This window comes from Moschus berezovskii, chromosome 13, assembly GCF_049115385.1.
Source record: "Moschus berezovskii isolate FMDL1 chromosome 13, NW_MosBer_1.0, whole genome shotgun sequence".
In the NCBI taxonomy this organism is placed as follows: Eukaryota; Metazoa; Chordata; class Mammalia; order Artiodactyla; family Moschidae; genus Moschus; species Moschus berezovskii.
In genome coordinates, this window is record NC_142472.1 from 71002855 (window position 1) to 71028322 (window position 25468).

General features: G+C 38.6%; 1 protein-coding gene across 6 annotated transcripts in view; it reads left to right on the forward strand.

The window, feature by feature from the left end:
* ZC3H13 (zinc finger CCCH-type containing 13) overlaps nucleotides 1-25468 on the forward strand; it is a 110704-nt gene that overhangs the window by 48583 nt on the left and 36653 nt on the right. For all 6 annotated transcript variants that reach the window (XM_088842762.1, XM_055426066.2, XM_055426068.2 and 3 more), the window contains exons 8-9: nucleotides 5149-5346; nucleotides 24197-24504. In XM_088842762.1, the coding sequence (XP_088698888.1) occupies nucleotides 5149-5346; nucleotides 24197-24504 (506 nt within the window). The remainder of the gene's footprint in view (nucleotides 1-5148; nucleotides 5347-24196; nucleotides 24505-25468) is intronic.

The window sequence follows — 25468 nt, forward strand, 5'->3', positions numbered from 1 at the left end:
GAGAGTGAAAAAGTTGGCTTGAAGCTCAACATTCAGAAAACTAAGATCATGCCATCTGGTCCCATAACTTCATGGGAAATAGATGGGGAAACAGTGTCAGACTTTATTTTTTGGGGCTCCAAAATCGCTGCAGATGCTGATTGCAGCCATGAAATTAAAAGACGCTTACTCCATGGAAGGAAAGTTATGACCACCCTAGATAGCATATTGAAAAGCAGAGACATTACTTTGTCAACCAAGGTCCCTCTAGTCAAGGCTATGGTTTTTCCCATGGTCATGTATGGATGTGAGAGTTGGACTGTGAAGAAAGCTGATCGCTAAAGAATTGATGCTTTTGAACTGTGGTGTTGGAGAACTCTGGAGAGTCCCTTGGACCTCAAGGAGATCCAACAAGTCCATCCTAAAGGAGATCAATCCTGGGTGTTCATTGGAAGGACTGATGCTAAAGCTGAAACTCCAGTACTTTGGCCACCTCATGCGACAAGTTGACTCACTGGAAAAGAGTCTGATGCTGGGAAGGATTGGGGGCAGGAGGAGAAGGGGACGACAGAGAATGAGATGGCTGGATGGCATCACCAACTCGATGGAGGTGGGTTTGAGTGAACTCCGGGAGTTGGTGATGGACAGGGAGGCCTGGCGTTCTGTAATTCCTGGGGTCGCAGAGTCGGACACAACTGAGCGACTGAACTGAACTATTTGTGTATTATGCGATCCTGAGTTTAAGATGCATCATTAATTTAACAATAGAAACAGAAGGACCTGGAAAACAGTACATTGAAGATACAAAGAAAACACTGAGTTGGATATAGCACTTCTGTAGTCATGTAGTTTAAATTGCCTCAAGTGTGTCAGATCATCAACTTACAGTTTAATTGTGGATCATACGATAAAACTGTTTGAAGACATTCAACAACAAGTAATGATTAGAATTTCAGTTAAAATTTAGTGGAATATTGCAACCAATGCCAGTAAGTAAACTGAGGGGGAAATCAGATAAACTAACTCCTTGGTTTTACGTGGTTATCATGTTGAAAGGGCAGAGATAATCACAGACAAATTAAGACTCACACTTCTCCCTGAAAGTTAGCACTTTTCTGTGACACTTGTTGTAAGAGATAGTCCGATACTAAGCTTTATGCTAAGATGTGAGAGTGGCTTAGAATCAATAAATGTTTTATTGTTTCTGTTTATCTCTGTTGTTAGTTTTTATTAAGAAAATTTTTCTTTATATCAATGAGTTTTTGTGCAAAGATATGTGAAGTATGTCAAAAGCTATTCAAAAGAATTAAGTTTTGGGGGGAGAGGGAGAGATAGGCTCAAAAAAGTGATGGAAGTAGATAATTGAGCTCTGTGCCACAAATAGGAACTGGGCTCTGGGCCCCTAAAAGGACGATCATTTGACTTAAAAAAATGTTGAAAGATCTTGCTGACTGCAGAGTGCTCAAAACCAATTTTGGCCCATTCTGTTGGAAGGCACTTGCAAACTCTTATCTGTAACACAACTGTTTCCCAAGTATTGAATACGTATATTTTTGAAGGTATTTGAAGAAATTCTGTACTTCAATGAGTGTAGTGGCGTAATCTTGGTTGTTCTGATAGCTTACTCCTAGAATGTGAATTTAACACAACCAGAAGTTTATTTCTCACTCAAGTAAGAAATGGATGATTACGAGGTGACTCTCCTGTACATGGATATTGAGTAACTAAGCTCCTTCTGACTGTGGCTTCACTTTCCTACATTATTGAGGATCAAAAAGTGAAATATGCAAAGAAAAAAAGATTATTGCACTTATTTAGTTATATAGTTTATAATTACCTGGAATATGAGAGGCTTTTTTATTAATTAGACCTGGAAGTGGTATGCATCACTTCCTCTTATGTTCTTTTGGCCAGAACTTGGTCATTTGGTCACATTTAACTTTATAAATGTGTAGAGTATTGTTCATCAGTATGGCCAGGACAAAAGTTTAGTAAATACCTAGTTAGTCTTTGTCATAGGCAGTAATGTGAAAATACAGTTTGTGTCAAGAATTCCTCTGTCATTTTGAAATGATAATGGTTGAAAATGGTTTTTTAGTAATTTTGATATTATCTTTACCAACTATTGATTAGTGTGTCATCTTTTTAATTGGAAGACAGTTACTTTACAATGTTTCGGTTTTTGCTATACAACAACTCAAATCAGCTGTAAATACATGTCCCCTTCCTCTTCTGCTTCCTTCCCCCACCCCCCCACCCCCAGTGTGTCTTTTAAATGGAAAAGACATCTATCACTTATCTTTTAAATACATTAAAAGTTTCAGTCATCTCATAAATATGCAGTGAGATAATGTAGCTAATAATGGTTCTTGGCAGAAGACAAAGATGAAGAGCAGATTTGGTCATATTTTAATGATTTTTGACTTGCTAGATGGTTTACCCCATCTGTGATGATAAATAGGGAGAAAAACTAAGGCAAATTTTCTGAATGCCCACTCTGAGTCAGTTGCCTTTTTTATCTGTTTTTAGTCTTACCAGCAATTTTGAGGAAGATACTACCTGTTACTTTTTTATTTAGCTAAGGAATCTTGGGCTAGAGAACTCTAGGTCACAGGTAGTAAGTTCTAGGATTTTGGCTTAGGTCGTCATTTATAAATATCAATAGGTACTGAAATAAGTAGCTAGTGAAAACTTTTCAGATAATCTGAAAAGAAAGGACTCCTTTAAAACTCAGTACCAGACTGAACATTCCATGTTGCAGAAAATAGGAATGAATTGAAACAATAAATTAATTAAAAATTTTAGTATGATTTGAGAGGATATTGCATTGATCTGTTGAGAGCAGTTGATCGTGAAAAAGTTAAAGCAGTCTGTGAACAAGGATATTTTGGAATGAAAACGATTTTTATACTGGAAATAGCAGAATAATGAGATTGCCAAATTTAGAATTTAAGGAAAACTTACTGAATTTGAAAACACATTTAAGATACTGGAAAGCAAAAGGAGAGATGGGAATAATGAAAAATAATGGAGAAGTGACCTAGGAGATATGCAGTAACTGCAGTAAAGCAAACTAGAGAGACCCAGGTCCTATGGAGAACTGATGAAATAAGAATAGGAAAACCAATGAGCAAAACAATTAAGGTTTCAGATTGAAACAGCACATTGAGTACTGGAAAAGGTTAAAAAAGAAAATCTAGATTTATCTTGATGAAATTTTTAATTTCCAAAGAATAATGTTTTATAAGCATACCAGCAGAAAAGCTGAGAAACCTGCATAGGAAAAGTAATTGACTCTCTGGACTTCTCATCCAAAACACTAAATGCTGCAAGATACTGTAACAGTATTTATAGAGCTCTGAGGTAAAAGGATATCATTCTGAAATGCTCTAGTATTCAGTCAAACCACTGTTAAGGTATGAAGACAGTTTGTAATGTGTAAGGGCTCAGAGTTATAGCAGTTAGTCAGTTCCAGATGGACTAAAACCATGAAAGACAAAATTCTAAAATTTAAAGGATCATCTCTGTAGTCTAAGAGTTGGAAAAGGTTTAAATGAATGTTTAAGATATAAAACAAAGATTTAAATAAATATTTACTAACAATGCTTACATCAGTGTACATCATGAGGAACGCTGGGCTGGAAGAAGCGCAAGCTGGAATCAAGATTGCTGGGAGAAATATCAATAACCTCAGATATGCAGATGACACCACACTTATGGCAGAAAGCGAAGAGGAACTCAAAAGCCTCTTGATGAAAGTGAAAGAGGAGAGTGAAAGGGTTGGCTTGAAGCTCAACATTCAGAAAACGAAGATCATGGCATCTGGTCCCATCACTTCATGGGAAATAGATGGGGAAACAGTGGAAACAGTGTCAGACTTTCTTTTTGGGGGCTCCAAAATCACTGCAGATGCTGATTGCAGCCATGAAGTTAAAAGACGCTTTACTCCTTGGAAGGAAAGTTATGACCAGCCTAGATAGCATATTAAAAAGCAGAGACATTACTTTGCCAACAAAGGTCCGTCTAGTCAAGGCTATGGTTTTTCCCGTGGTCATGTATGGATGTGAGAGTTGGACTGTGAAGAAAGCTGATCGCTAAAGAATTGATGCTTTTGAACTGTGGTGCTGGAGAAGACTCTGGAGAGTCCCTTGGACTGCAAGGAGATCCAACCAGTCCATTCTAAAGGAGATCAATCCTGGGTGTTCATTGGAAGGACTGATGCTAAAGCTGAAACTCCAATACTTTGGCCACCTCATGCGACGAGTTGACTCACTGGAAAGGAGTCTGATGCTGGGAAGGATTGGGGGTAGGAGGAGACGGGGACGACAGAGAATGAGATGGCTGGATGGCATCACCGACTCGATGGACATGAGTTTGGGTGAACTCTGGGAGTTGGTGATGGACAGGGAGGCCTGGCGTGCTGTGGTTCATGGGGTCGCAAAGAGTCGGACACGACTGAGTGACTGAACTGAACTGAACAATGCTTAGGGTTTCATTTATACTTGATGTAATTGTTCTTTATAGTGCTGAAAACATGGAAGCCACCTTAAAACCTTATGAATGGAAATTGTTTAAAGAAGTTATAGAGCATATCTATTAAGGGAATTCTGTACAGTCCATAAGAATAATTATAAGAATCCACTTTTTGTTACAGAAATATACCAATACAGTATTTAGTACAAACAATTTTTTTTTTAAATTACATTATGACTGTGCATATGGGAGTGGGCAGGGAGGAAAAAAGGAAAATAGAAAAAGTGTGGCTGTCCTTGGGTAATGGAATTGTAGGTGATTTTTACTTTTCTATCTACTTTTTTATAATAAGCTTAAAATTTTTTCAGTTCTATTTTTTTTTTAATGACATTTTCTTTCCTGAATCTGTTCCTATTCCACCTCTATCTTTTCTCAGAAATCTACCTTTTAAAATTATATAGTAAGCACTGTTAATGAAATAGGTAGTGAGTAAATCTTTGCTCATTTCTCTGGGTTTTTTTTTGTTGGGGGGATATTGATTACTAGTATATTATAAAATAGTAAATGGCAAGTTATTGAAAGGAATGCTAACCAGTCTTTAATCATGCTTTGTTAAAATGAAAAAAAAAAAACAACCAAAACTTATTTCACCTTCTAAAAGTCTTTAGACTTCTGACAGCTTTGTGTTAACTTTAGGAATTCAAAAAGCAACCAAAGTAAGAAGAAAGGACCTCGAACTCCTAGCCCACCCCCTCCTATACAGGAAGATATTGCTCTGGGGAAAAAATACAAAGAAAAATATAAAGTGAAAGACAGGATAGAGGAAAAACCAAGAGATGGAAAGGACAGAGGACGAGATTTTGAAAGACAAAGAGAAAAAAGAGACAAGCCAAGGTAAGTAGGATTTTTAATAATCTTACTTTCTTAAAATCTGTAATACTATTCAAAAGCTTTTAGGAATTACTATCCTGGCTTTTTTACTGTTTTTTAAACTCTACCTAATAATTCCATATTAAAGTATGACTCACTGGAAAAGACTCTGATGCTGGGAAAGGTTGGGGGCGGGAGGAGAAGGGGACGACAGAGAATGAGATGGCTGGATGGCATCACCGACTCTGTGGACATGGGTTTGAGCGAACTCCGGGAGTTGGTGATGGACAGGGAGGCCTGGCGTGCTGTGATTCATGGGGTCGCGGAGAGTCGGACACAACTGAGTGACTGAACTGAACTGAACTGAACTGATTTCAATAAATGTTAATAACATAACAAATCATTATTATCTAAGAAACATAAAATTTCTAATTTTACCCACTTTTAAATGTGCATTTCAGTATTGTTTTATATATGCGTGTGTGTATATATATATTTTTTTCACAGTGTCATGAAACAGATTTCCAAAACTTTTATCTTACAAATCTGAAACTCTGTACCCCTAAAACAACCTGTCCCCCACTCCCCAGTCCCTAGTAACCACTATTCTGGTTCTGTGAATTTGACTCCTTTCCATTCCGTTCCGTCGCTCAGTCGTGTCCGACTCTTTGCGACCCCGTGGACTGTAGCCTACCAGGCTTCTCCGTCCATGGGATTCTCCAGGCAAGAATACTGAAGTGGGTTACCGTTTCCTTCTCCAGGGGATCTTCCCGACCCAGGGATTGAACCCGGGTCTCCCGCATTGGAGGCAGACGCTTTAACCTCTGAGCCACCAGGGAAGCCCTTGACTCCTTTAGATACCTCATATAAATGAAATCACTTTGTCTCTTTGTGACTGGCTTATTTTACTTAGCATTGTCTCTTCAAGGTTTACCCACACTGTGCACATAACAGGATTGCTTTCCTTTTTAAGGATGAATAATAGTCCATCATCTATATGCCACATTTTGTTTATCCATTCATTTGTCAATGAACATACAGGCTGCTTCCACCTCTTGGCTCTTGTGAATAGTGCTGTTATGAATATGGGTATCTAAACATCTCTTTAAGACCCTTCTTTCAATTCTTTTGGACATAAACTCAGAAATGGGATTGCCAGATCATATGGTAGTTTCATTTCATTTTTAATTTTTGAAGAAACTTTCATACTGTTTGCCATACCAGCTGCACCACTTTACAGTCCAGTTAAGAGGGTTACAAGAGTTTGAGTTTTTCCACATCCTCATCAACACTTGTTTTCTGTGTTTTGGATAGCTTACACCAGCATCCTGACTGGTGTAAGATGATACTGTGACTTTGATTTGTATTTTGCTAATGATTGGTGATATGGAGCATCTTTTCATTGCTTTCCGGCCAATTGTATGTCATCTTTGGAGTGATGTCTGTTTAAAGTCCTTTACGCATTTTTCAATTGAGTTATTTTGACTCTTCTTGTTGAATTATAGAAATCCATTATTCAGGATGTTAACTCCTTATCAAGTACATGATTTACAGGTATTTTCTCCCTTTTCATCAGTGGCCTATTCATTCTCTTGATGGTGTTTTTTGATGCGCAGAAGTTTTTAAAGTATGATGTGTCCTATTTGTTGATTTTGGGTTTGCTGCCTGTGCTTTTGGTATCAGAACTAAGAAATCATTGCCAACTCCAGTGTCGTGAAGACTTTCCTCTATGTTTTCTTGTAGGAGTTTTATAGTTTTAGACCTTACATCTAAATCTTTAATACCTTTTAAGTCAATTTTTTGTATATGGTGTAAGATAAGGTTCTAACTTTATTTTTTGTGTGTAGAAAACCAGACTTCCCAACGCTGTTTTTTGAAGGAACTTTTCCTTTCCCCATTGAGTGTTTTTGGCACCCTTGCAGATCATTTGACCATATATATGGAAGAAAGGGTTTCTGGGCTCTCTGTTTTACTCCGTTGGTCTGCTTGTCTGTCTTTACGCTAGTACCGCATTGTGATTAACATAGATGAAAGTGACAGAGGAGAGTGAAAAAGTTGGCCTAAAACTCAACATTCAGAAAACTAAGATCATGGCATCCAGTCCCATCACTTCATGGCAAATAGATGGGGAAACAATGGAAACAGTGACAGACTTTATTTTGGGGGGCTCCAAAATCACTGCAGATGGTGACTGCAGCCATGAAATTAAAAGACACTTGCTCCCTGGAAGAAAAGCTATGGCCAACCTAGACAGCATATTAAAAAGCAGAGACATTACTTTGCCAACAAAGGTCCGTCTAGTCAAAGCTGTGGTTTTTCCAGTAGTCATGTATGGATATGAGAGTTGGACTATAAAGAAAGCTGAACGCTGAACAATTGATGCTTTTGAATTGTGTGTTGGAGAAGACTCTTGAAAGTCCCTTGGATGGCAAGGAGATCCAGTCAGTCAATCCTAAAGGAAATCAGTCCTAAATATTCACTGGAAGGACTGATGCTGAAGCTGAAACTCTGCTACTTTGGCCACCTGATGCGAAGAAGCAACTCTTTGGAAAAGACCCTGATGCTGGGAAAGATTGAAGGTGGGAGAAGGGGATGACAGAGGATGAGATGGTTGGATGGCATCACCTACTCAAGAGCTTGAGTAGGCTCCAGGAGTTGGTGATGAACAGAGAAGCCTGACGTGCTGCATTCTATGGGGTTTCAAAGAGCCGGACATGACTGAGTGACTGAACTGATAATACTGAACTGCACTGATTTTGAAGTCAGGAGCATGAATCCTCTGACTTTGTTTTTTTTTTTTTTAATGATTTTGTCTATTTGGAATCCCTTGAAATTGCATGTAAATTTTGGGGTGGTTTTTTAATCCTCTGCAAAAACTACCTTTAGGATTTTGACAGGGACTGTATTAAATTTGTAAATCACTTTGGACAGTATGGACCTCTTAACCATATTAAATCTTCCAGTCCGTGAGCATGGAATGTCGTTCTGGTTATTTGTGTCTAAGGTAGATTTGTAGTTTTTAGTATTCAAGTCTTTGACTCCTTTGGTTAGGCTTATTCCTAAGTATTTTTTATGTTGTGTTTTTTATGTTTTATTCTTTTTTATTCTATTGTAGATGGAATTATTTTTTACATTTCCTTTTCAAATTGTTCGTTGTTATTGTGTAGAAACACAAGTGATCTTGTGTTTTGATTTTGCATCCTGCAACTTTGATGAGCTTGTTTATTCTAGCAATGTGAAATTTGTAGTGTTTTCTAAATATAAGATCATGCCATTGGCAGGTAGAGATTTTATTTTTTTCTTTCCAATTTGGATGCCTTTAAAAATTTTTTCTTAGCTGATTGTCGTGACTAGAACTGGTGAAAGTGGACATCTTTGCCTTGTACCTTAGAGAAAAGTTTTCAGTCTTTCACCATTGAGAGGGATGTTTGCTATGGATTTTTTATAAACAGCCTGTGTTATATTGAGATCATTCAGGATAAATTTTCCACTCAGTAAGCAGTTAATACAGCTTTATAATATAAGTTCAATAAAACCCATCCTTTTCCCCAAAAAAGATTTTGGTGATAAGCTTAACTGCCCCCCCCACCACAATTTTTTTTTTTTTGTCTTTGTGAGAGGTCATCTTGTCTAACTCATTTAGATGAATTTTTTTTCTTTCTGTCCCTACTCTGGTGACAGAGTGATTGTGTCAGCTGTTGCTAGGATCTAGCAACATTATGTCTTAGTGGAGCAATAAGAATTGGTTAACTGGAACATCCATAATTCTTGAACATATTTTCCTAAAATATACTCTTTATCTTACTTAGTCTGATAGGTTTGTTTTTGAAAATAACATGCAAATCGAGTATAAATCATGTTAAGTGTTCTTGCTGAAGTCTTTATTCTTCTCTAACGGTTCTTAGTGCTCTTATTTTGTTATTTTGACCCAGAAACCTGTTGTGAGAGGTGATTCTTTTGTCCCTGGGGTAGTTTGCCATTCTGTTTGTTTCTCCCTGACTATCTCTATCAGAAGTAATAAGGTATGTCTAGTACTCACCTGTTGTTCTCTGTACAGAAAACTCTGAACTTGGTTTATTTCTTTTATATAAGGAAACTAAGCACCAGATTACTGAAGGACTGCATGGGAGTCCTAAAGCCTGAAACCCTTAAAGGGGTCCAGTTTGACTTTGGTGTTTGACAAGGTTGAAAGGGGCCAATTTGAGTTAGAAACTGATTTGATTTGCAGGTTTTGTTTATTTTTAAGGCAGACTTGTTAACTTATCTCCATTCAGTTCAGCTCAGTTATGTTCAAAATTTGTGACCCCATGAACTGCAGCTTGCCAGGCTTCCCTTTCCATCACCAACTCCCGAAGCTTGCTCAAACTCATGTCCATCCAGTTGATGATACCTTCCAACCATCTCATCCTCTGATGTCCACTTCTTCTCCTGTGTTCAATCTTTCCCAGCATCAGGGCCTTTTCCAATAAGTCAGTTCTTCACATCAGGTGGCCAAAGTATTGGAGTTTCAGCTTCAGCATCAGTCCTTCCAATGAATATTCTGGACTGATCTCCTTTAGGATGGACTGGATGGATCTCCTTGCTGTCCAAGGGACTTTCAAGAGTCTTCTCCAACACTACAATTCAAAAGCATCAATTCTTTGGCTCTCAGCTTTCTTTATAGTCCAGCTCTCACATCCAGACATGACTACTGGAAAAACCATAACTTTGAGTAGATAGACCTTTGTCAGCAAAGTAACGTCTCTGCTTTTTAATATGCTATCTAGGTTGGTCATAGGTTTTCTTCCAAGGAGCAAGCATCTTTTAATTTCATGGCTGCAGTCACCATCATCTGCAGTGATTTTGGAGCCCCCCAAAATGCTGTCACTGTTTCCATTGTTTCCCCTTCTATTTGCCATGAAGTGATGGAACCAGATGCCATGATCTTAATTTTCTGAATATTGAGTTTTAAGCCAACTTTTTCACTCTCCTTTTTCACTTTCATAAGGAATTTATTAATTCTAAAGTCAAACCGTGTATTTAAGAATCTTTGTCATTGCTTTCATTTTCTGGGATATATGGTTGAAGGTTAGTATCTAAATTCCTTTTGGAGAAAATTGTACTTTAAAATTAATTTAGTTGTTATAATGGGCTTATTGAGAGTTTTTTGGTTATCAGAATGTGCTGGGCTTAAGTGAAAGTATGCTGATACATTTATTCATTCAGTTGTTACTGACTTCCTAGTGTGTGTGGGGGGCACTGTTTTAAAAGATAGTGATGCACCAGTGAACTAAAATGTTGGCCAAAGCTTTGTTACTACAGGTGGAAGTAATATAGTAATCATGTGTGTGTAAAATAACATCTTTGCACATATAGATTTTTTTTTTTTCCCTTTCAAGTAAAGAAGACTTACTAGGCCTGTTGGATTTAGGGGATTGCTTACATTTCTTAAAGGTGGTCCAAATGTATGTGCATACTGAGACAGATGATGCCACAAAGCCACATGATTCTGTTACTTTCAAGTCCTTCTCCCTGTCTTCTGTGTCTCAGTTAGTTCTTCAGCTTTCTATATCAGGGGCAACTGACCTGCACTTTAGGGTCTGATTTGTGAGTTAGAATTTGCCTGTGTGTGTTTTGGTGAGGGGAATTATGTCCATAGCCTTCCGAAAGATTTTTACAATTATTAATCATTCTTTAGGCGTTTGCCACTAATCTGGCATCAAGAATTCAAGTACTTTCCTCCTAAATCTTTGTTGTCCATGTCAATCTTGTTAAGAATATACTCTGTTTCCAGAATATTTTGTTAATTTGTATAACACTAAATTCTGTCATGTAGTTGTTTTTGAAGCAAATAATGTATAGGCCACTGTTCTGTATCACTGTCATCCAATTTGACTGGTAGACTTTATTCAGCAAAGATTTATTTATGCAACATTGATCAAAAACTGAATACCACTTGTTTATCCAAGGGGACTAAAAAGCCTTATGAATTTATTACTCTGCTTTTAGAGAATATAGCAATTTCCCATAGTATTTTTTTAAATAAACTTTCTATGACCTGTTCTATACAGAAAATAGCAAAATCTTAATTACTTGGAACCTAACTAAGTCATTTTTCAGAGAAGGCAATGGCAAGCCACTCCAGTACTATTGCCTAGAAAATCCCATGGATGGAGGAGCCTGGTGGGCTTCCGTCTATGGGGTCACACAGAGTCGGACACGACTGAAGTGACTTAGCAGCAGCAGCAGCAGCAGCAGCAACTAAGTCATTTTTATTCTGTAATTTGTTTTAGAAGAGATGTAGCTCACAGGAAAATTAAGTTTGAGTTAGAAATTTAACCAGGAAATCACTTGTGAAGGGAATATTTTGTATCATTATTTCTAACCTACTGTATCTAGATAATCCTTAACTAGATATTTTCAATGGACTTGTAATACCATCTTTTATCAGTGAAAATATTCTATACACTGCTGAATCTCAATTGCAAGGCAGTATATTAGTGTAGTTTAAGAACAAGGGATTAAGCAAACACAAAAACTTTTTGGATAGTAGTTAACCAAAAAAGTTAGCTAACTATTGCATATAGTTCATTCTGCTGGTTAAATAGTGTTTTATGATGGTTCAGTTCAGTTGCTTAGTCGTGTCTGACTCTTTGCGACCCCATGAATCACAGCACGCCAGGCCTCCCTGTCCATCACCAACTCCCAGAGTTCACTAAAACCCACCTCCATCGAGTCGGTGATGCCATCCAGCCATCTCATTCTCTGTCGTCCCCTTCTCTTCCTGCCCCCAATCCCTCCCAGCATCAGAGTCTTTTCCAGTGAGTCAGCTCGTCGCATGAGGTGGCCAAGGTATTGGAGTTTCAGCTTTAGCATCAGTCCTTCCAATGAACACCCAGGACTGATCTCCTTTAGAATGGACTGGTTGGATCTCCTTGCAGTCCAGGGGACTCTCAAGAGTCTTCTCCAGCACCACAGTTCAAAAGCATCAATTCTTCGGCACTCAGCTTTCTTCACAGTCCAACTCTCACATCCATAATATGCTTTAATCAGAATACTAGGTTGCAGAATTTCATGGTTGTAAAATTTTATGGTTTAATAAGATAATATTAAGAGCATAGTAAGTTTTTTTAAATCACTTTATTGTAATTACCTGAATAATTCTTGATAGGAATATAAATGCCTGCATGAGTCTTACCCAGATATTTTAAAGACAGGTGTGATCATTCAGAACTTGTTGACTGACATCACCTTAGTAGAATAAACAGCTTACCACCAAATTAATAGTCTTTCTTTCAGTGATTGTGCGCATCTGAATAATTAAACTCAGAATGTTTCAGACCTTTGACAAAGACTGTTACATGTTGGATTAATTCTTTTATTTATTCAGTATCTACCATTCATAGTGTGGACTGGTGAATCTTGTTCTGTGGCCATTAAGGACAGGTCTGGGAGGAATCCATGGGTGGACTCAATAAGCATTTCTACAGACTGAACTGATAGGTTTCTTGAGTAAGTGTATACTAATGTTACTCAGTTATACAGAGAGGATTGAAAAATTTACAGTAACAGTATTATGGAGCATTTCACACACACAAAAGTAGACAGTAGTATAATGATCCTCATATCCATAGTTCCATTTGTCCCCTGTCTACTTCCCCACTCCAGTGCTATTTTGAAGCAAACCCCAGACATCTTCCTGGAGAAGGAAATGGCAACCCACTCCAGTATTTTTGCCTGGAGAATCCCATGGACAGAGGAGCCTGCAGGCTACAGTACACGGAGTCACAAGAGTCAGACATGAATTATTGACTAAACTAAACCAACAGACATCTTCAGTTCAGTTCAGTTGCTCAGTCATGTCCGACTCTTTGCGACCCAGTGGACGGCAGCATGCCAGACCTCCCTATCCATTACCAACTCCCGGAGCTTGCTCAAAGTCATGTCCATTGAGTCATTGATGCCATCCAACCATCTCATCCTCTGTCGTTCCCTTCTTCTCCTGCCTTCAATCTTTCCCAGCATCAGGGTCTTCTCCAATGAGTCAGTTCTTTGCATCAGGTGGCCAAAGTATTGGAGCTTCAGCTTCAACATCAGTCCTTCCAATGAATATTCAGAGTTGATTTCCTCTAGGATTGACTGCTTTGATCTCCTTGCAGCCCAAGGGACTCTCTAGAGTCTTCTCCAACACCGCATTTCAAAAGCATCAATTCTTCAGCGCTCAGTTTTCTTTATAGTCCAAATCTCACAACCATATATGACTACTGGAAACACCATAGCTTTGACTAGACAGACCTTTGTCAGCAAAGTACTGTCTCTGCTTTTTAATATGCTGTCTAGGTTGGTCATAACTTTTCTTCCAAGGAGCAGGTGTCCTTTGATTTCATGGCTACAGTCACCATCTGCAGTGATTTTGGAGCCCAAGAAAATAAAGTCTGTCACTGTTTCCATTGTTTCCCTATCTATTTGACATGAAGTGATGGGACCAGGTGCCATGATCTTAGTTTTCTGAATGTTGAGCTTTAAGCCAGCTTTTTCACTCTCCTCTTTCACTTTCATCAAGAGGCTTTTGAGTTCCTCTTCACTTTCTGCCATAAGGGTGGTGTCATCTGTATGTCTGAGGTTATTGATATTTCTCCCGGCAATCTTGATTCTAGCTTGTGCTTCATCCAGCCCAGCGTTTCTCATGATGTACTCTGCACATCAGTTAAATAAGCAGGGTGACAATATACAACCTTGACGTACTGCTTTTCCTATTTGGAACCAGTCTGTTTTTCCATGTCCAGTTCTAACTGTTACTTCCTGACCTGCATACAGGTTTCTCAAGAGGCAGGTCAGGTGGTCTGGTATTCCTATCTCTTTGAGAATTTTCCTAAGTTTGTTGTGGTCCACACAGTCAAAGGCTTTGGCATAGTCAGTAAAGCAGAAGTAGATGTTTTTCTGGAACTCTCTTGCTTTTTCAATGATCCAGACATCTTACTTTATTTCATTTGCATATATTTTAATGTATATCTCCAAATAGAAAGATACTTAAAAATATACAGTCACTGTACAGACACACACAGTCACCAGAAATATAACTGAATCACTTTGCTGTACACCAGAAACTCACACAATATTGTAAATCAACCATACTCCACACAGAAAAAAGCCAGTATCACATCTGAAAGGAAAATAAAACTCAAATTTTAAAATCATTGGTGAATTTGTAATATCTTTTGTAATATCGTCCCAATTAGTGGACTTTAGCACACATAATATGATGAAGGATATGCAAACCTTTTAATAGTAATATGGAACCTTTGTATTCAGGTTGGGAATTGGTTGTCTGAGGTATTGTCTTTTTTTCTGCATTTAATTGAGCCTTGTCTGTAGACCTGAAAAGTATTTTTAGGTGCCTAATAATTTAGGCTGCTGCTGCTGCTAAGTCACTTCAGTCATGTCCGACTCTGTGCTACCGCATAGACGGCAGCTCACCAGGCTCCCCCGTCCCTGGGATTCTCCAGGCAAGAATACTGGAGTGGGATGCCATTTCCTTCTCCAATGCATGAAAGTGAAAAGTGAAAGTGAAGTCGCTCAGTCAGTATTTTTAGGTGCATAATAATTTAGGCTAGGGATATAAAATTAAGACACTTAAATAAATATAAGCCGAACATAATTATATGTTAAATTCATAATTGTTGTTTAGTCACTAAGTTGTAGCTGACTCTTGGAATTCCATGGACTGTAGCCTGCCAGGCTCTTGTGTCCATGGGATTTTTTTAGCCAAGAACACTGGAGTGGGTTGCCATTTCCTTCTTCAGGGGATCTTCCCGACCCAGAGTTTGGACCTGTATCTTCTGTTTCTCCTGCATTGGCAGGCAAATTGTTTACAACTGCACCACTGGGAAGCCCCTATTCATGGTGGCCTTGTGTTAAAATGAAATTATTTGATAAATGTCAAAATAACTGCACGGGGGGATTGCAAAATCTTTTATATTTAGTCCAGTTGATCAAGGCTTGGGCTCTCTTTTATAGGTGTGATACTGAAAAAATTTATTGAACCAAAAGAGAAGCTTGTATTTTGCAGCCAAAATCTAGAGTGTATTTATGTTCCTAAAAATTGTGCTCTCAACCCTTTGTCTGTCATGTTTAGAGACTAAAGAAGAAAATTGTTTTTCAGGGAGGTTTTCAATAGCAGTAAATAGTTGCAAAGTTTAGCCCTATTTAATAATTGGTCCAATCAGAAATGCATAAAATAGCATATAGAGGCCGAAAATTCAATCCAGTAAATATGTGGGACTGTGTTGTATGTAGTGAGATTAATGAAATAACAGATAACCAGCCACACTATTGAAATCTATTGCTGCCTGTGGTTCGGTGCTGTCTGGTGGTAATTTTTTTTTTACTGACAGTTAAATGACCTGTCATTGGATAGAACTTCCGAGACAGTGGCAGGGATTTCAAGAATCTCCCTCATTTGACATACAGTTTGCTGGCCTGAGCCGAAAACATTGTGAGTCTGAGTAGTCGGTCTAGGGACTTGAAAACCATTCTTTACCTCTCTCTCCCCCAAGACTGGATTGCTTGCTGGTTCCACCCCATCCTATTTCAGGAGAAAGGGATAACTAACTTGATGAGCCAAAGAAGATAGAAGCCAGTTGTCTTAAATTTGTGTTATGCTGGTGTGCATTGTTGTTTCTGGGCTTTATTGCATTTTAACTAGCAGCTCTCTTACTCTTCAGTTCAGTTTAGTTGCTCAGTTGTATCCGACTCTTTGTGACCCCATGGACTGCAGCACCCCAGGCCTCCCTGTCTATTACCAACTCCCGGAGGCTACCCAAACTGATGTCCATTGAGTTGGTGATGCCATCCAACCATCTCATCCTCTGTCGTCCCCTTCTCCGCCTGCCCTCAATCTTTCCCAGCATTAGGGTCTTTTCAAAAGAGTCAACTTTTCGCATCAGGTGGCCAAAGTATTGGAGTTTCAGCTCCAACATCAGTCCTTCCAATGAATAGTCAGGACTGAGCTCCTTGAGGATGGACTGGTTGGATCTCCTTGGAGTCCAAGAAATTGGAAACAGTCTCTTCATGTGCCAGGGATGCTGGATATTGGTTTCTTCTGACTTTTGATCACAGTGATGGGTACAATTTTTAGTTCACTCTAGTCATGTAAGTCTCTTGAACCAGATTCTGAAAAATCACTTTATTTAAATGGCACATAACTCTGGGCTTGAATATGGTTGAAGGATGTGCTGATAATAAGTCTTAACATTCTTCTTTATTCTTTAATTGAGGTTTTTGAAAGAATTCATTTCTACGTAAATACAAAAATGAAATTGAACCACAGTTATTCGTACTTGGACAGAGGAGTCAGACGCAACTGAGCAACTAAGCACATACTCTACAAAAATGTTGAATCACTATGTTGTATACCTGAAACTTACAATAAAGAAGGCTCCTCTGTCCATGGAATTTTCCAGGCAAGAATACTGGAGTGGGTTGCCATTTCCTTCTCCAGCGGATTTTCCCAACCCAGGGATCAAACCGAGGTCTCGCATATTACAGGCAGATTCTTTACCATCTGAGCCACCAGGGAAACCCCTATTTATATAGAGTCCATTTAGAGCTATTATAAAATATTGGCTATATTCCCTGTGCTGTACAATAAATCCTTGTACCTTGTATAAATCCTTTTATACCTAGTAGTGACTTTTTAAAATAAGTTTCTTATGTAAACAATAAAGCCTGAATATTTCTGTGTGTGAAATGTGTACCATTTTGTATTCTATTTTACCACTGAAAGAGGAGAGTTGATTTTGATTGTGTCCGTAGTTCATTTAGTGTTTTTTATGTGTGCTTTTTGCATAATGATTTTAAAGGTTGAATTATGAATTTTAGCTGTGATAGCTTATAGTGAACAATGTTAGATTTGTGGTCTCCGAAGATACAGTTTCGGGACCAGGGACCAGACTTAATCACTCAAGAGCTTTTGTGTAGCAGAGTTTTATTAAAGTGAAAAAGGGACAGAGAAAGCTTTCGACACAGATATCAGAGGAAATGGACAGTGCCCCCCTGCTAGTCTTAGCAAAGGGAGCTATATACTTTTGTAACTGGTTATTACAGTAAATCAAAAGAATGTCTCAAGGTTGTAAAGGCCTTACCAGACCCACTCCCATAATATACATTTTAAGATAACGTGATTAAAACTTTAACAATAAAAAGATTTTATAAGACCCACTCCCACAATATACATTTCAAGATGACAGGATTAGTCAGAAGGTTCTTAAGAAGGAGAAACATGTCCTCGAGCAGGTTACATTCAGTTCAGTTCAGTTCAGTCACTCAGTCCTGTCTGACTGCGATTCCATGGACTGTAGCATGCCAGGCTTCCCTGTCCATTACCAATTCCTGAGCTTGCTCAAACTCATGTCCATCGAATTGGTGATACAGTGTTGTTATATAATCCTTAGTACAGAGTTTAAGCTGAGTTGTTTTGTTGTATAATCATCAGCTCTGGGCTTAAAGAAAAAAACATGTGTCCTTTTCTCCTTCTCCAGAGCCCCAGACCGCTTTCTCCTCCTGCTCATCCTCCTTCGCCTCAGGGACCCCGGACTTCTTATCAACCTACCTAAGAATTGACTCTCTCAGTTATATTATATAAGCATATTTTCATATTTGAGAAATAGAAACCATTTATTGAGAAAAATTGGTGTTAGAAATTTTAAGAAAGTCTGGAGTAAACATATCAGTTTGTAGGTGGAATTACTTGCATCTCAAATGAAAGGAACTTTCATTTTAAATTGCATAAAGTTTCACATCTTTTCCTCAATGTACCCTGAATATTCTCATTCCATGACATGTCGTAATAATAGCAGCATTAAAAAGCTTTTGAATGGAATCAACTCAAGCTAAAGATTAGCTTTCCTTGTGTTTTATAAATCACAGTGCACTTGCTGACAGTCTACAGTTTTCTGTTTTAACGTATTGAGGCTTCTGTTTGTACAATAAGCTTTTCTTTGTTCTTTATTTGAGTGTCAAATGTCACCTCTTATTTCCCTTCTGATAGGCAATCATTCAGTTTTAGAGTGTACTCAGTTCAGTTTGATTCAATAGCTCAGTCATGTTCAACTCTTTGAGACCCCATGGAATGCAGCATGCCAGGCCTCCCTGTCCATCACCAACTTGCTTGCTCAAACTCATGTCCATCCAGTTGGTGATGCCATCCAACCGTTTCATCATCTGTCATCACCTTCACCTCCTGCCTTCAGTCTTTCCCAGCATCACAGTCTTTTCCAATGAGTCAGTTCTTCATATCAGGTGGCCAAAGTATTGGAGTTTCAGCTTCAGCATCAGTCCTTCCAATGATTATTCGGGACTGATTTTTTTAGGATGGACTGGTTGGATCTCCTTGCAGTCCAAGGGATTCTCAAGAGTCTTCTCCAACACCACAGTTCAAAAGCATCAGTTCTTTGGTGCTCAGCTTTCTTTATAGTCCGACTGTCACATCCATACATGACTACTGGAAAAACCATACATTTGACTAGACAGACCTTTGTTGGCAAAATAATGTCTCTGCTTTTTAATATGCTGTCTAGATTGGTCATAACTTCTCTTCCAAGGAGCAGGTGTCTTTTGATTTCACTGCACTCACCATCTGCAGTGATTTTGGAGCCCAAGAAAATAAAGTCTGACACTGTTTCCATTGTTTCTCCATCTATTTGCCATGAAGTGATGGGACCAAGTGCCTTGATCTTAGTTTTCTGAATGTTGAGCTTCAAGCCAACCTTTTCACTCTCCTCTTTCACTTTCATCAAGAGGCTTTTGAGTTCCTCTTCACTTTCTGCCATAAGGGTGGTGTCATCTGCATATCTGAGGTTATTGATATTTCTCCCGGCAATCTTGATTCCAGCTTATGCTTCTTCCGGTCCAGCGTTTCTCATGATGTACTCTGCATATAAGTTAAATTAGCAGGGTGACAGTATACAGCCTTGACGTACTGCTTTTCCTATTTAGAATCTTTAGAATCAGTCTGTTGTTCCATGTTCAGTTCTAACTGTTGCTTCCTGACCTGCAAATAGGTTTCTCAAGAAGCAGGTCAGGTGGTCTGGGATTCCCGTCTCTTTCAGAATTTTCCACAGTTTATTGTGATCCACACAGTCCAAGGCTTTGGCATAGTCAAAACATAGATGTTTTTCTGGAACTCTCTTGCTTTTTCCAAGATTTGGTGAATGTTGGCAATTTGATCTCTGGTTCCTCTGCCTTTTCTAAAACCAGCTTGAACATCTGGAAGTTCACGGTTCATGTATTGCTGAAGCTTGGCTTGGGGAATTTTGAGCATTACTTTACTAGCATATGAGATGATTGCAATTGTGTGGTAGCCTGAGCATTCTTCGGCATTTTCTTTCTTTGGGATTGGAATGAAGACACATTTTCCAGTCCTGTGGCCACTGCTGAGTTTTCCAAATTTGCTGACATATTGAGTGTAACACTTTCACAGCATCATCTTTCAGGATTTGAAATAGCTCAACTGGAATTCCATCACCTCCACTAGCTTTGTTTGTAGTGACACTTCCTAAGGCTCACTTGACTTCACATTCCAGGATGTCTGGCTCTAGGTCAGTGATCACACCATCGTGATTATCTGGGTTGTGAAGATCTTTTTTGTACAGTTCTTCTGTGTATTCTTGCCACCTCTTCTTTATGTCTTCTCCTTTTGTTAGGTCCATACCATTTCTGTCCTTTATTGAACCCATATATTCATGAAATGTTCCCTTGGTATCTCTGCTTTTTTTGAAGAGATCTCTAGTCTTTCCCATTCTTTTGTTTTCCTCTGTTTCTTTGCATTGATCACTGAGGAAGGCTTTCTTATCTCTCCTTGCTTTCTTTGGAACTCTGCATTCAGATGGGTATAGCTTTCTTTTCCTCCTTTGCCTTTAGGTTCTCTTCTTTTCTCAGCTATTTGTAAGGCCTCTTCGGACAACCATTTTGCCTGTTTGCATTTCTTTTTCTTGGGGATGGTCTTGATCACTGCCTCCTATATAATGGCATGAACCTCCATCCATAGTTCTTCAGGCACTAGAGTGTACTAGTTAATGTGAAATGTATTTTACTACATCCCTGCAATATTCTAGAAGCCTAATTGCTAACAGTTTTGGTCAGATTTCAAGACAGTTTTATTACCTAGAGTCACCGCTTTTATATATGCAGAGTGAACATAGCTGTGGGACCCATTAGGTTTATATCCATAATTTGACTCATCTTGTTTTGGTAACTGATCTTCTCTCTCTCTTCACTATTTTTCAGTCTTCAGACTTAAAAAAAAAGTAATGGAGGAAAATGTAAAAATGCTGTGATACTTAGCAAAGTCGGGCTGCTGTTACATAATATCATAGACTGGGTAACTTAAACAACAGGCATTTATTTCTCACAGACCTGGTTTCTGGGTAGTCCACGGTCAAGGTGCTAACAGATTTGGTTCCTGGTGAAGGCCTTCTTCCTGGTTTGTATATGGCTGTCTTCTCATTGTGTCCTCACTTACAGGGGAGAGAGAACTCTATAGTCTCTTCCTCCTCTTATGTGGACACTCTCCCATTATGGGAGCCCCACCCTCAGGTCTTCGTTTAAATCTACTTATTCCCAAAGACCCTGCCTCCAAATAGCATCACATTGGAGGTTAAGGCCCCAAACATATAAATTTGGAGTAGAAGGGGGAGGGGACGCAAGCATTCATTTGATAATAGATGATTTAATCAACAAACTCCCTTCTCCCTGCCCAAAAGGATAAGTAGAAAAATATGGTTAAAATGCTGAAGACATAACTTGACAACACATTGGGGTTCTGTCCTTAATATGATAGCTTGATTATCTAAGCTTGAACTGAAGTTTTTCTTCCATTTTTGTGTGGATCACAACAAATTGGAAAATTCATAAAACGATGAGAATATCAGACCACCTTACCTGTCTCCTGAGAAACCTGTATGCGGGTCAAGAAGCACCAGTTAGAATTGGACATGGAACAACTGACTGGTTCAAAATTGGGAAAGGAATATGACAAGCTGTATATTGTCACCCCTGCTTATTTGATTTATATGCAGAGTACATCATGTGAAATGCTGGGCTAGATGAATCACAAGCTGGAATCAGGATCACCGGGAGGAATATCAATAACCTCAGATTTACAGATGATACCACTCTAATGGCAGAAAGTGAAGAGGAACTAAAGAGTCTCTTGATGAGAGTGAAAGAGGAGAGTGGAAAAGCTGGTGTGAAACTCAACATTCCAAAAACTAAGATCACGGCATCCATTCCCATCACTTCATGACAGTTAGAAGGGGAAAAAGTGTAAGCAGTGACAGATTTTCTTGAGTTCTGAAATCACTGTTAATGGTGACTACAACCATGAAATTAAAAGACGCTTGGTCCTTCCAAGGAATACTATGACCAGCCTAGACAGTGTATTAAAAAAGAGACATCACTTTGCCAACAGAGGTCTGTGTTGTCAAAGCTATGGTTTTTCAGGTAGTCACGTTTGGGAGTGAAAGTTGGACCATAAAGAATGCTGAGTGTGGAAGAATTGTTGCTTTTGAATTGTGGTGCTGGAGCAGACTGTTTAGAGTCCCTTGGACTGCAAGGAGATCAAACGTAAAGGAAATTCACCCTGAATATTCATTGGAAGGACTGATGATGAAGCTGAAGCTCCAATACTTTGGCCACCTGATGTGAAGAGCTGACTCAGTGTAAAAGATCTTGATGGTGGGAAAGATAGAAGGCAAAAGAGAAAGAAGCAACAGAGGATGAGATGGTTAGACAGCATCACCAGCTCAGTGAATTTGAACAAATTCAGGAAGAGAATGGAGGACAGAGGAGCCTGACATGCTGTAGTTCATCAGGTCACAAAGAGACGTGACCTAATACCTGAACAACAGCATCAGTAGACACCAAATTTGAATAGAGATGTGATTAGACTGTAATGTGTATTTTAAAAGACAGTATTATGAACTGTTTAAGTTTTGTGAACAAATCACCAAAAGGGCTTGCAGACATTCCTGAAACAATTCTGAGTTTATCTCAGAAATAAACTGAAAGCTAACCAAAATGTCAGCTCAGTGGAGAGCCACATTGTTTATTTTTTCAATTTAGGTGTTTCCAAGTTGATCAGAACCTAACGAAATAGAATTTGGAAAGCATCAAACAGTAGTCAAATTAGAATGAGAATTTCTCAGCCCTGCAGTAATTTTTCTGTTTAGTATATGAGTAGCGTTTGGTCATAAATGGTTTTCCAGATTTGGCTAAGACCCATTGAGCATTTCTGCTCATATCTGTTAGTAAATAAATTCCAGTTTAGAGTCAGTTTAACTCTGGTGGTTTATGTCTTATTTTTTGTATATGAGGAAAGAATAACAATTTTTATTAAAAGTATGAAAGTTTTTTAATCATAAATAGCTAGAATGTTTAGATAAGTGTGGTGTTCTAGTTAGCTGATATTTATTGATTTTTATTGTTTTGATGTCAACTGTTATCCAAAAAGTGTTTCTGTTTGCTCAACTCGTTATTTTACAAAATCCTTTCCAACATATTTGACCACTTTCCTGGCTCAGCAACATGTATCTCATAGATTTAAACCTTTTATTGATAAAAGTTCTACTAAGGCATCATTTATAAACAACATAGTTTAGGTCAAGGATTCTCCACCAGGCTTGATTTTACCTCCCTGGAGACATTTGGCGCTATATGAAGTAATTTTTACTGGTATGAATGGGGATGGGAGTTAGATAGTACTGGCTTCTCATTGGGGAGGGGCCAGGGATGCTCTCAACATCCTCCAATGTACAGGACAGCCCCCAGCACAAGAAGTACTGCATACAAAATGTCAGTACTTCCAAGATTGAGAAATCTTGGTTTAATAACTTTGTCAGCATTGCAGAAGTTAAAAAATACTCATCATAGGCACTGAAGGTAATTCTGTAATATGTTGACAGGAACTCATAATTTTTTTGAACAACCATGTAGCCTTGAAATGATTGCTTTGAGAAATATGTATCTCAGTATGTGATGTCTGGAATGCTGTTTTTTTAAAATGTTAATCCTGTTTCTTTTCAGTTAATGTGCAAATGCATGTATTCTAGTTCTCCGTCACACATAGCTTTTGCATATTCATTGTAGACAGAGCCCAGGACCTAACAGATCATAGGAGTGATTCAGATGTGCTTCATGTGTTTTTAAGTTATTTCTCTGGCAGCCGTCAAGCAAGATGATTTGAAGGGAGTAGAGGAAGCCTTAGTTAAACCAAAGTTTATGAACTAAATTTCAATTTGCACTGCCCAAGAGTGAAAGGTAGGTTATTTAAGATAAAGACAGTAGAGGCAGTATGTCCTTTCCTTAACCCTAGCGTTCTTTCCCCATCTTACATGTCAGCCCAGGCAGTCAAACTTTACGTTTGGTATAGCTGGTGATAGCTTTTCACTTCTCCCACAACCCTGAATTATAGGCATTCTCACAGCCAGTAATATCTATCTAGATCTCACTAGTATGTTTTCTCTTTAGCTCTTTGTAGATTCCGTCCTCTAAGTACCCATTCACACTGTCAGAGATCATCTCTGGTTAAGAGTGAATTCCATACTTTATGTGATAATAAGAACCGTTTGCAATCAGGGAGAATGTTACCTGGAAGAAGGAAGTGTGCCTTGGAGCCAAAGCTCAGGAGGTCAATATGTGTCTCATCTAGGATTGTTACCTCAAACTGACTTAAAAATCAACCTGTTAATGATTTTACATCATTTTGAATTAAAATTATTATTCACACTTGTAGGTTTAACTTTTATATTCAGGGTTTTGTTGTTGTTTTAAAAGACTTTCCTTTGGCTAGAAGTGAAGGCTCTTGAACCCAGTTTTTTATTGTTGTTTCTCTTTACAGGTCCACTTCCCCAGCAGGACATCATTCTCCAATATCTTCTAGACATCACTCATCTTCCTCACAGTCAGGATCGTCGATTCAAAGACATTCTCCTTCTCCTCGCCGAAAAAGAACTCCGTCACCGTCTTATCAGAGGACAATAACTCCACCTTTACGCCGCTCTGCTTCTCCCTATCCTTCACATTCTCTGGCTTCTCCTCAGAGAAAGCAAAGCCCTCCAAGACATCGCTCTCCAGTGAGAGAGAAGGGGAGGCACGATCACGAGCGAACGTCACAGTCTCACGATCGGCGCCATGAAAGGAGGGAAGGTGAATACTCAGCAGTATTGTGGGTTTTTTAGAGTTCTTTTATGTGAGTGGATATTTTCTTTATTAAAAAATTGGACATTCAGATCTATTGTTAGAATAAGGGATAGAAGAGAACTGTGTTATACTACGTTTTCTGTACACGTGGATCAGAGCTCTTTAGGGCAATAGGAGGTGCTTAAGGACATGAAAATGTAAGCTACTAGTTATATATAACTGGGCATTTATATGCAATTAGGTTGTTGCTTTCTTTCGGTACATTGTTTTACTTTAGTATTCTCAAGTTCTAAAAATTTGGGGCTATATGATTCTTTAAGAGTATCAGTCTAATTGCTTAGCTAATTCTTTAAAAACAGCTGCTGCTGCTGCTGCTAAGTCACTTCAGTTGTGTCCGACTCTGTGTGACCCCATAGACGGAAGCCCACCAGGCTCCCCCATCCCTGGGATTCTCCAGGCAAGAACACTGGAGTAGGTTGCCATTTCCTTCTCCATTAAAAACAGCAGAAGAGGTTAAAAGAAAAGCAGCAAACCAGGGAGCAGAGTTGGAACATAGCAGAGATGTCTTAACAAAGAGGTGTGGGCTGGGGAATGTTCAGAAGGTCTGTGGGAACCAAGTGATCAGTTTTCCAGGTCTAACTCAACAAAGAAGTAAGCAAGACAGTTTTTAGATTCCTGAGCATTACATTAACTTTGAATTTGCTATTCCGTCTTCAAGCTGAGATTGAAGTAGTACAGTTGAAGCAGTACAATTGAATCACTCTCATCTCTTTCTGTAATTCTTGTCTAAGCTTCTTGTTGTTTATTTAACTTAGCAAGCCTTTTTGCTAAAATCTTCTGAGTTAGTTTTTTTTGACATAAAGAATACTCAGGAAATACATGCTTACTTGCAACAGCATTTCTGTTTAATGTGCACTTTTAAAGTCTCTGTATTACATAGCAGTCTCCTATGAAACATGTTGAACTTATT